The sequence below is a fragment of the Coregonus lavaretus genome, assembly GCF_964263955.1.
Source record: "Coregonus lavaretus genome assembly, chromosome: 26".
In the NCBI taxonomy this organism is placed as follows: domain Eukaryota; kingdom Metazoa; phylum Chordata; class Actinopteri; order Salmoniformes; family Salmonidae; genus Coregonus; species Coregonus lavaretus.
The window spans coordinates 25,193,319-25,206,300 of record NC_140013.1 but is presented as its reverse complement, the minus strand read 5'-3'; the positions used below and the strand labels follow the sequence as shown (position 1 = coordinate 25,206,300).

Sequence of the window (12,982 nt, the reverse complement as noted above, 5' to 3'; positions counted from 1 at the left end):
TTAATCAGCGTAACAATAACAACAATAGCACAATATTTTAGTTGTCAGTGTTTATTATGATTTTAGTGGCAAAGCAGAAGTCAAAAATTGTAATATGAGGTAAACTCCCAGCAGAGCTCCAAGTTCAATCAGTATATGTTAATGTGTTGATATCCTTCGTATCCATAGCCAGAATGATTTTGCAGTGCATGGTCATCGAACAGGTTTCCAGTTATATTCATCAGCGGTGTAGGGAGGGGGAATTCTGTGAAAACAAAAATAATAATTATACAGATGATTAACAAAACGTGCACACAACAGTATTCATACCTTGGTTTTTGTGGTAAATGTGAATGAACATTTTTTTCACATTTGACAACGGTTTTCATACACATACAGTGCCTTCGGAAAGTATTTAGAACCCTTCACTTTTTCCACATTTTGTTACGTTACAGCCTTATTCTAAAATGAAAAAATAAATAAAAAATACTCAGTAATCTACACACAATACCGCATAATGACAGTGAAAACAGGTTTTTTTTTTTTTTCAAACAATATCTGCAGCATTGAAGGTCCCCAAGAACACAGTGGCTTCCATCATTCTTAAATGGAAGAAGTTTGGAACCACCAAGATTCTTCCTAGAGCTGGCCGCCCGGCCAAACTGAGCAATCGTGGGAGAAGGGCCTTGGTCAGGGAGGTGACCAAGAACCTGACAGAGCTCCAGAGTTGTTCTGTGGAGATGAGAGAACCTTCCAGAAGGATAACCATCTCTGCAGCACTCCACCAATCAGGCCTTTTATGGTAGTGGCCAGATGGAAGCCACTCCTCAGTAAAAGGCACATGACAGCCCACTTGGAGTTTGCCAAAAGGCACCTAAAGACTCTCAGACTATGAGAAACAAGATTCTCTGGTCTGATGAAACCAAGATTGAACTCTTTGGCCTGAATGCCAAGCATCACGTATGGAGTAAACCTGGCACTATCCCTATGGTGAAGCATGGTGGTGGCAGCATCATACTGTGGGGATGTTTTTCAGTGGCAGGGACTGGGAGACTAGTCAGGATTGAGGCAAAGATGAACGGAGCAAAGTACAGAGAGATCCTTGATGAAAACCTGCTCCAGAGCACTCAGGACCTCAGACTGGGGCGAAGGTTCGCCTTCCAACAGGACAACGACCCTAAGCACACAGCCAAGACAACGCAGGAGTGGCTTCGGGACAAGTCTCTGAATGTCCTTGAGTGGCCCAGCCAAAGCCTGGACTTGAATCCGATCTAACATCTCTGGAGAGACCTGAAAATAGCTGTGCAGCGACGCTCCCCATCCAACCTGACAGAGCTTGAGAGGATCTGCAGAGAAGAATGGGAGAAACTCCCGAAATACAGGTGTGCCAAGGTTGTAGCGTCATACCCAAGAAGACTCGAGGCTGTAATCGCTGCCAAAGGTGTTTCAACAATGTACTGAGTAAAAGGTCTGAATACTTATGTAAATGTAATATTTCAGTTGTTTACATTTTTGTTGTGCAAACATTTCCTAAAAAACTGTAATTTAATGTAACTAAAGCTGCAAATATGAGAATGAGAATCCAGTCATAGCAACAGCTAGCAGCAGAGACGGTTGTCAAAGTGACCACGTGTTAGCCTAGCTGTCCAGCTGAGCTGCTGTACTTGGGTTAGGTGAAGCAAGAGTCAGGGTTGAAGGATTGAGCTAGCAATTGTTTAGGGATTAGTCAATAGGTGCTTCACGGCAGAAATTAAACAAACGACACCATAGCAATGGGGTCACATGATACCAGGGGCAATAAGAAAGCATAGAGTCACTGCAACTATAAGCCCAGAACAAGATGCCAGCACTTACGTCAGACCGATGCCCAGTTGCGCTCTCTCTCTCTCCCCCTCCTTCTCTATCACTCTCGCTCGTGCTCTCTCTCTCTGTCACTCTCTCCCTCTCTCTCTAATTTGCCCAGCTGAATACACTTTAATTCCAGAAAGAAAGTAACCGGTGTGCAGTCACACTGCAGCTGTTGAGCACCCCCTAGCCTAGCTAGATGTATGTGTGTGTGCGGACTTGTCCCTCTTGTGTGTGTGGATTTGCATTTATGGGGACTGGGGGTTAAGACCCTCCTCTTATATGGTTAGTGTTTATGTGAACTAGGGATTTGAGACCCTCGTCACGTCACGCTGAGGGGGTTGTCTGTCCGTGTGTGGAGCGGGGTTATTCTGTGTGTGTGTGTGGGACCTAGCACCAAGCTGGCGGATCGGGGGGACTCCGATTGTTGGGATCAGATGATCCATCTTCAGCTGACCAGCTCAGGGGACTGGCCGGCACCCTGTGAGTAAGCCTGCCCACCACCATACTCTAGTTTAATCTCTCTCCTCTATTTCTCCTTCTCTTATCTCTCTCATTTAATTTTCATTCAATTCTCATCATCCGATCTTTCTCATTCCAACTCTCCATGCTCCTCTACTTCTCCTCTCCACCTTCATTTTATCATCTGCCTCTTCTTCCTCTACCTATTTTCAATGCTTTTGTTGTAGGCTGCTGGATGATATTTTAGGTTTTATTGCTCTGCGGCAGGTAGCCTGGTGGGTAGGAATGTTGGGCCAGTAACCGAAAGTTTGCTTGATCGAATTCTCGAGCTGTCAAGGTAAAAATCTGTCGTTCTGCCCCTGAGCAAGGCAGTTAACCCACTGTTCCCTGGGCACCGATGACGTGGAAGTCGATTAAGGCAGCCCCCCGCACCTCTCTGATTCAGAGGGGTTGGGTTAAATGCGGAAGACACATTTCAGTTGAATGCATTCAGTTGTACAACTGACTAGGTATCCCCTTTCTTTATGTCTTTATGATTGTCCTAAGTGTAGTTATATGGGTTATTTCTTGGCATATAGTCTTGATATTTTTTAGTAGGAGATATGGGCTAGACCTGGTTGTTAAATTTGAACTAGTGAGCACTTCAGTTCTCCAACAGTTCAATCAGCTAAATGCTTGAGATTATTTTATGCATATCCAGATATTCCAATCATTTCTAATGCTTGACATTAGCGTATGTCTCTTTAGAAAGTTCAATCAACTTAAATGTTTGACTTTATCTTATGTATTTTTGGATATCCCAAATGTCTCAAATGCTCTAGGTAAGCTTATGAATGTATTTTATAATTTTTTTTCTGAAAAGTGTCATTTTGTTTGAGGTGGTTGGCTGTTCTGTAGGCTATATCATCAATATAACTATGTTATAGTTCCAAGTTTACTGCAAACAATTCAGGGTTGTCTGTGTCACGACTTTCGCCGAGGCTGCCTCCCCTCCTTGTTCGGGCAGGCTTCGGCATTCGTCGTCACCGACTTACTAACCACTGCCGCCCCAATTATCATCATCACATTTGTCTTGTCTTGTCAATCACACACACCTGGTTCTAATCCCCTCATTAGTCCGTGTATAAGTGTTCCCTCTGCCCCCTTGTCCTTGTGGGTGATTGTTTGAATGTGAGAGTAGTGTAGCTCGGTGGAGCTACTCGTACCATTTTGTTGCCAGGGTAGATAGCTTCCCCTGTGCATGTTTCGTTTGTTGCTATTCCAGCGTATTTTGTGTAACGAAGGAATAAACTCTGTATTCGGTGATTACCCTCCTGCGCCTGACTCCTTCCATCACACTCATCACAGTCTGACTACACAGGAACAAACAGAACTCTGGTAACATAGCACAACATCCCAAATGTGGGTCAATTATTGATTTGTTACATTTACATTTACATTTTAGTCATTTAACAGACGCTCTTATCCAGAGCGACTTACAGGAGCAATTAGGGTTAAGTGCCTTGCTCAAGGGCACATCGACAGATTTTTCACCTAGTCGGCTCAGGGATTAGAACCAGCGACCTTTCGGTTACTGGCACAACGCTCTTACCCACTAGACTACCTGCCGCCCGTTGGATCTGTGATCTCCATTTTGGTCTGTCAGAACCTCTGTGGAGCCGAGTCCAGCTGAATGTTGCCCAGGTTACGTAAAAGCCCTCTCAATCAGCTGTAGGGGATGACATAATTTAATCCACTATTAATCAAGGCACAGTCATTATTCTGCTTTTAATCTCATTTTTTTAATGTGCTCCGTCTTCCCCTTCCATTGATCTCATCTGGGCTTTGCAGGTTTATGTCTGGCCAGTGTTTGTAGTGTTAGGGGGATTACCAGTAGCAGTTTTGAATTATGAAAGCTGAATACAAACAGATTGCAAGAGAGGGCTATGCAGATGTCAAGAAGATGTCAAGGAAGACCTAAATGTGATTTTTGCTCCTGACCTCTTAGGTTGACTTTCATGGGCTTCAAGGCTCGGCCATTATGTGAAGCACCCTGTGGCATAATGACTGTGTAACCAACGGTTATGGATGAAGACTATAATTTATTGTGGAACGAACAGCTGACTGAAGACGGGACGGCCAGGCATTCGTGTGGTTGAGTCCATTTCTGCTGTAACATGGACTCTACAACATGATGAAACTTTGTTGCTCCTTGCTGAAAACAAGCAAGGCGTTGTAGCAAACGAGTCATCCGTTGTCTAGGCAACGCCCCCCTCCCTGCAACAGTAGCACCAGCAGTCAGGAGAGGAGAAAATGTGCGTCTTAATGGTTATTATGGTGACTATGGTTATTTGTCTGACCAATAACCGTCATCCACAATTCCATGACCGTCACAGCCCTAGTGACAAGTGACATCATACTTGTGTATATAAAACTGAACTGACTAGATTGGAAGAGTTTTGTTGATTGCAATTCACTCCCTATCCCTTCCTTTAACCGTTCAATGTTGGCAGATCTGTGGAAGCAATATGGTGGAATCTTCACAACTTATACGTATCCAGAGCCTTCACATATGCAAACACTGAAGGGTTAGCGCGAAGGGGTTAGGGGTAGGGAGTGTATTGGAACCGGCTGTGTGTTGATGCTGTGTCAGGTGAGTTTTCGTGACTGTGTCTCTGTGTGTTTGCTGTGTCCAGGTGACTCCCAGCGGGTGGAGATGCCCAGAAGAGAGATAGAGGTGGTGAAGGGTCAGATGGTGGTCCTGCAGGGCTGGTACAGCCCCACATCTGATATCGGCAGGAACAGCGTCATCTGGAACTTCATGGCCAACGACTCCAAGCAGGTACAGTTGAAGTCGGAAGTTTACATACACTCAGGTTGGAGTCATTAAAACTAGTTTTTCAACCACTCCACACATTTCTTGTTAACAAACTATAGTTTTGGCAAGTCGGTTAGGACATCTACTTTGTGCATGACACAAGTAATTTTCCCAACAATTGTTTACAGACAGATTATTTCACTTATAATTCACTGTATCACAATTCCAGTGGGTCAGAAGTTTACATACACTAAGTTGACTGTGCCTTTAAACAGCTTGGAAAATTCCAGAAAATGATGTAATGGCTTTAGAAGCTTCTGATAGGCTAATTGACATAATTTGAGTCAATTGGAGGTGTACCTGTGTATGTATTTCAAGGCCTACCTTCAAATTCAGTGCCTCTTTGCTTAACATCATGGGAAAATGAAAAGAAGTCAAACAAAACTTGTGTAGACCAAAATATTTGTAGACCTCCACAATTCTGGTTCATCCTTGGGAGAAATTTCCAAACGCCTGAAGGTACCACATTCATCTGTACAAACAATAGTATGCAAGTATAAACACCATGGGACCACGCAGCCGTCATACCGCTCAGGAAGGAGACGCGTTCTGTCTCCTAGAGATGAACGTACTTTGGTGCGAAAAGTGCAAATCAATCCCATAACAACAGCAAAGGACCTTGTGAAGATGCTGGAGGAAACAGGTACAAAAGTATCTATATCCACAGTAAAACTAGTCCTATATCGACATAACCTGAAAGGCCGCTCAGCAAGGAAGAAGCCACTGCTCCAAAACCGCCATAAAAAAGCCAGATTTGCAACTGCACATGGGGACAAAGATCGTACTTTTTGGAGAAATGTCCTCTGGTCTGATGAAACAAATATAGAACTGTTTGGCCATAATGACCATCGTTATGTTTGGAGGAAAAAGGGGTACGCTTGCAAGCCGAAGAACACCATCCCAACCGTGAAGCACGGGGGTGGCAGCATCATGCTGTGGGTGTGCTTTGCTGCAGGAGGGACTGGTGTACTTCACAAAATAGATGGCATCATGAGGAAGGAATATTATGTGGATATATTGAAGCAACATCTCAAGACATCAGTCAGGAAGTTAAAACTTGGTCGCAACTGGGTCTTCCAAATGGACAATGACCGCAAGCATACTTCCAAAGTTGTGGCAAAATGGCTTAAGGACAACAAAGTCAAGGTATTGGAGTGGCCATCACAAAGCCCTGACCTCAATCCTATAGAAAATGTGTGGGCAGAACTGAAAAGGCGTGTGCGAGCAAGGAGGCCTACATACCTGACTCAGTTACACCAGCTCTGTCAGGAGGAATGGGCCAAAATTCACCCAACTTATTGTGGGAATCTTGTGGAAGGCTACCCGAAACGTTTGACCCAAGTTAAACAATTTAAAGGCAATGCTACCAAATACTTGTCACGATCGTCTAAGGAGGAGGACCAATGCGCAGCGTTGAAGGTGAACATATTTATTTCGAGAATGATCACACGATCAAAACAACAGACGAAAACGTGATGTCTACGGTTGAACACAAACCAAATAAGAACAAGAAACCACAAACAATGAATGCCTAACGGCGACCTAAGTATGACTCCCAATCAGAGACAACGAGCTACAGCCCTCTCTGATTGGGAGCCACCCTGGCCAACATAGAAATACAACGACTAGAACATAAACAAATGAACACCCTGGCTCAACATACGAGAGTCCCCAGAGCCAGGGCGTGACAGTACCCCCCCCCAAAGGCGCGGACTCCGACCGCGCCAACCAAACACAACAGGGGAGGGACCGGGTGGGCACTCCGCCTCGGCGGCGGATCCGGCTCCGGACATGACCCCCACTCCTTCTCTAAACCCCCAAAGTACCCCTGGTCCGGTCTGGCCCTGCTGACCGGAGCTGGACTGCACACTGGTGGAGCGGATAGCTTCAGCTCCGTAGTGGAGCAGTTGACCGGGACCTTACCAGGCACCGGTGACCCAGGCACGGGTTGTGCTGGACTGACGACGCGCACCCCTGGCTTGGTGCGTGGAGGAGGAACGGGCCTTACCAGGCTGACGACGCACACCGTAGGCTTGGTGCGTGGAGCAGGGACAGGCCGGACTGGGCTGACGAAGCACACCACTGACTTGGTGCGGGGAGCAGGAACGGGCCGAGCCGGGCTGACGAAGCGCACCACTGACTTGGTGCGGGGAGCAGGAACGGGCCGAGCCGGGCTGACGAAGCGCACCACTGACTTGGTGCGGGGAGCAGGAACGGGCCGGACCGGGCTGACGAAGCGCACCACTGACTTGGTGCGGGGAGCAGGAACGGGCCGCGCCGGGCTGACGAAACGCACCACTGACTTGGTGCGGGGAGCAGGAGCGAGCCGGACCGGGCTGACGAAGCGCACCACTGACTTGGTGCGGGGAGCAGGAACGGGCCGAGCTGGGCTGACGAAGCGCACCACTGACTTGGTGCGGGGAGCAGGAACGGGCCGTGCCGGGCTGACGAAGCGCACCACTGACTTGGTGCGAGTGGCAGGAACAGGCCGGACCGTACTGGGAACACACACCACTGGCCCCACGTGGGGATCAGGAACAGGCCGGACTGGACTGGCAACACACGCCAGTACCTCTCGCCGTGCCTCTACATCCTCCATCCCCTCTTCGACCAGTGGCCCCCGTAACCTGGCGGCCTCCTCTGGCAACCCGCTGGGCCGCTCTATCGCGGCCTCCTGCTGGTCCGACGTCGTGAGAATTTTCGGGGAGTCTCTCTTCCCCGTGGGCCAGGCCTCTATAATTCTCGCCCAACTCTCGCTCTTCTGCTTCCAATCTCCGCCATTCAGCTCCTCATTCGGCTTGACCCAGTCGAAGCTCTTCCTCCACTGTTCCCAAGTCCACCCACTCTGCTCCTCACTAGGCTGCTTGGTCCAGTTCTGGTGGTTTCTTCTGTCACGATCGTCTGAGGAGGACCAATGCGCAGCGTTGAAGGTGAACATATTTATTTCGAGAATGATCACACGATCAAAACAACAGACGAAAACGTGATGTCTACGGTTGAACACAAACCAAATAAGAACGAGAAACCACAAACAATGAATGCCTAACGGCTACCTAAGTATGACTCCCAATCAGAGACAACGAGCTACAGCCCTCTCTGATTGGGAGCCACCCTGGCCAACATAGAAATACAACGACTAGAACATAAACAAATGAACACCCTGGCTCAACATACGAGAGTCCCCAGAGCCAGGGCGTGACAATACTAATTGAGTGTTTGTATACTTCTGATTCTTATTATATTATTATTATTATTAAAATAAAGTGGTGACCCTAACTGACCTAAGACAGGGAATTTGTACTAGGATTAAATGTCAGGAATTGTGAAAAACTGAGTTTAAATGTATTTGGCTAAGGTGTATGTAAACTTCCGACTTCAACTGTTTGTAAGCCGTCTCCTCTTCCTCAGACATCATGCATGGTTTCCACAGAAACCACTGTTGCTGGATCTTTTCTCATGAACTTTTCCCTGAAGTCTTATGTCCCTCTAGTTGGTGATTTGTTGGAGTGCGGTCTGAAGGAACAGACTAGTGTTGAAGAAACTGTTGAACTGTTGAAGAACCTGGTTGATTATTTCAGGGCTGGGAGCGGTTCTGCTCAGGTTTCATACAGTTTTAGTTTGTTCTCCGAAGTACCGGACCAACCTCCCATTCTCAGTAATCCAATCTCCTTCTTCTAGTAATCCCAGATCTGGCCACATCTCACAGGCATTTTAGCTATTCAGCCATGCGGCAGGTAGCCTAGCGGTTAGAGAGGGTTGCCAGTTCGAATCCCACGTCCGACTGGAAAAATCTGTCTGGAAGTGAGCTGGATGCCATTGCCTGCCCTTGAGCAACCCCCTACAACATCAGGTTCCCTGTGTGGCAGCCTCCTGCACCTCTCCAAAACCTGTATGTGTGTCTTTTGGTGGGGTTGGGTTAAAAGTGAAATTGAAATTTTGGTTGGATCTTGTGTGCAATTGACCAATAAAGTAATCTTAATCTTAATGGCATGTACAGTACAGTGCCTATAGAAAGTCTATACCCCCTTGAACTTTAAAAAAAAAAAAAAATTCTGCCTTAAAATTAAATCTAGAAAGGGATTAAGATGGATTTTTCTCCTGTACATCCAGACAACCTACTCCACATTTTGAAAGTGAAAGAAAGTTATAGAAAATGTTCAAAAAACATATACAGTGGGGAGAACAAGTATTTGATACACTGCCGATTTTGCAGGTTTTCCTACTTACAAAGCATGTAGAGGTCTGTAATTTTTATCATAGGTACACTTCAACTGTGAGAGACGGAATCTAAAATAAAAATCCAGAAAATCACATTGTATGATTTTTAAGTAATTCATTTGCATTTTATTGCATGACATAAGTATTTGATACATCAGAAAAGCAGAACTTAATATTTGGTACAGAAACCTTTGTTTGAAATTACAGAGATCATACGTTTCCTGTAGGTCTTGACCAGGTTTGCACACACTGCAGCAGGGATTTTGGCCCACTCCTCCATACAGACCTTCTCCAGATCCTTCAGGTTTCGGGGCTGTCGCTGGGCAATACGGACTTTCAGCTCCCTCCAAATATTTTCTATTGGGTTCAGGTCTGGAGACTGGCTAGGCCACTCCAGGACCTTGAGATGCTTCTTACGGAGCCACTCCTTAGTTGCCCTGGCTGTGTGTTTCAGGTCGTTGTCATGCTGGAAGACCCATCCACGACCCATCTTCAATGCTCTTACTGAGGGAAGGAGGTTGTTGGCCAAGATCTCGCGATACATGGCCCCATCCATCCTCCCCTCAATACGGTGCAGTCGTCCTGTCCCCTTTGCAGATAAGCATCCCCAAAGAATGATGTTTCCACCTCCATGCTTCACGGTTTGGATAGTGTTCTTGGGGTTGTACTCATCCTTCTTCTTCCTCCAAACACGGAGGAAGAAGAAGTTTAGACCAAAAAGCTCTATTTTTGTCTCATCAGACCACATGACCTTCTCCCATTCCTCCTCTGGATCATCCAGATGATCATTGGCAAACTTCAGACGGGCCTGGACATGCGCTGGCTTGAGCAGGGGGACCTTGCGTGCGCTGCAGGATTTTAATCCATGACGGCGTAATGTGTTACTAATGGTTTTCTTTGAGACTGTGGTCCCAGCTCTCTTCAGGTCATTGACCAGGTCCTGCCGTGTAGTTCTGGTCTGATCCCTCACCTTCCTCATGATCATTGATGCCCCACAAGGTGAGATCTTGCATGGAGCCCCAGACCGAGGGTGATTGACCGTCATCTTGAACTTCTTCCATTTTCTAATAATTGTGCCAACAGTTGTTGCCTTCTCACCAAGCTGCTTGCCTATTGTCCTGTAGCCCATCCCAGCCTTGTGCAGGTCTACAATTTTATCCCTGATGTCCTTACACAGCTCTCTGGTCTTGGCCATTGTGGAGAGGTTGGAGTCTGTTTGATTGAGTGTGTGGACAGGTGTCTTTTATACAGGTAACGAGTTCAGACAGGTGCAGTTAATACAGGTAATGAGTGGAGAACAGGACAGCTTCTTAAAGAAAAACTAACAGGTCTGTGAGAGACGGAATTCTTACTGGTTGGTAGGTGATCAAATACTTATGTCATGCAATAAAATGCAAATTAATTACTTAAAAATCATACAATGTGATTTTCTGGATTTTTGTTTTAGATTCCGTCTCTCACAGTTGAAGTGTACCTATGATAAAAATTACAAACCTCTACATGCTTTGTAAGTAGGAAAACCTGCAAAATCGTCAGTGTATCAAATACTTTTTCTCCCCACTGTATATATATATATATATATATATATATATATATATATATATATATATATATATATATATATATATCATAATTGGATAAGTCTCCACCCCCCTGAGTTAAAACTTGGTGGAAGCACCTTTGGCAGCCATTACAGCTGTGAATCATTTTCATTAAGATTCTTCCAAGTTTGCAACTCTTAGAGCAACATATATCCATTGTTTTTGTCAAAATTGCTCAGGCTCAGTAAATTTGGTTGGGGATCATTGATAGACAGCGATATTTAAACCTTGTCTCTGATTTTTTAAACAGATTTAAGTCAGGACTGAGACTAGACAACTCAGGAACAGTCAACACCTCTTGGAAAGCCATTCTGGTGTGTCTTTTGCAAAAACATTTGTGTAATTGACAAATAAAAAAAATCTATCCCAGGGTCTTCAGAAGACTGAGGTGGGTTTTCCTCTAACTTTTTACCTGCGCTTTGCTCCTTTCATATTTATTTTGATCCTAACAAACTCCCCAGTCCCTGCCGGTGACAAGCATACTCATAACATGGTGCAGCCACCACTATACTTGAAAATACAAAGGGATCAACAACATTGCAATCACTCCATATTACTGACCTGTATGACAATGTGAAAAGAAAGAAACCTGTGTTAAAAGATCCACTCCAAATCATCCATTCTGTTTCTGTTCTGTTTTTCATTGAGACAATGACACACATTTTTATACCAAAGACACACCAGAATGGCTTTCCAAGAGATGTTGAGTGTTTTTGGGTGGTCTAGTCTCAGTCCTGACTTAAATCAGCTTAAGAAATCAGAGACAAGGTTTAAATATCGCTGTCTATCAATGATCCCTAATCAAATGTACTGAGCCTGAGCAATTTTGACAAAAATGATGGATATACACAACCAGTCAAAAGTTTGGACACACCTACTCATTCAAGGGGTTTTCTTTATTTTTTATATTTTTTACATTGTAGAATAATAATGAAGACATAAAAACTATGAAATAACACATATGGAATCATGTAGTAACCAAAAAAGTGTTAAACAAATCAAAATATATTTTATATTTGAGATTCTTCAAATAGCCACCCTTTCCCTTGATGACAGCTTTGCACACTCTTGGCATTCTCTCTACCAACTTCATGAGGTAGTCACCTGGAATGCATTTCAATTAACAGATGTGTCTTCTTAAAAGTTAATTTGTGGAATTTCTTTCCTTCTTAATGCGTTTGAGCCAATCAGTTGTGTTGTGACAAGGTAGGGAGGGTATACAGAAGAGAGCCCTATTTAGTAAAAGACCAAGTCCATATTATGGCAAGAACAGCTTAAATAAGCAAAGACAAATGACAGTCCATGATTACTTTAAGACATGAAGGTCAGTCAATACAGAACATTTCAAAAACGTTGAAAGTTTCTTCAAGTGCAGTCGCAAAAACCATCAAGCGCTATGATGATACTGGCTCTCATGAGGACCGCGACAGAAATGGAAGACCCAGAGTTACCTCTGCTGCAGAGGATAAGTTCATTAGAGTTATCAGCCTCAGAAATTGCACCCAAATAAATGCTTCACAGAGTTCAAGTAACAGACACATCTCAACATCAACTGTTCAGAGGGGACTGTGTGAATCAGGCCTTCATGGTCACATTGCTGCAAAGAAACCATTACTAAAGGACACCAATAGGAAGAAGAGACCTGCTTGGGCAAAGAAACACAAGCAATGGACATTAGACTGGTGGAAATGTGTCCTTTGGTCTGGAGTCCAAATTGGAGATTTTTGGTTCCAACCGTCGTGTCTTTGTGAGATGCGGTGTGGGTGAGCGGATGATCTCTGCATGTGTAGTTCCCACCGTAAAGCATGGAGGAGGAGGTGTTATGGTGTGGGGGTGCTTTGCTTGTGACACTGTCTGTGATTTAATTAGAATTCAAGGCACACTTAACCAGCATGGCTACCACAGCATTCTGCAGCGATACACCATCCCATCTGGTTTGGGCTTAGTGGGACTATCATTTGTTTTTCAACAGGACAATGACCCAACACTCCTCCAGGCTGTGTAAGGGCTATTTGACCAA

The 12,982-nt window shown here is 45.0% G+C and overlaps 1 protein-coding gene across 1 annotated transcript in view; it reads left to right on the top strand.

Moving 5' to 3' along the window:
- The window catches only part of LOC311101954 (endothelial cell-selective adhesion molecule-like), a gene marked incomplete at its 5' end in the record, with an annotated part of 85,240 nt that overhangs the window by 51,557 nt on the left and 20,701 nt on the right, over window positions 1-12,982 (top strand). The window contains 1 exon segment of the mRNA XM_084143190.1: window positions 4,962-5,107. Within this exon segment, the coding sequence (XP_083999316.1) occupies window positions 4,962-5,107 (146 nt within the window).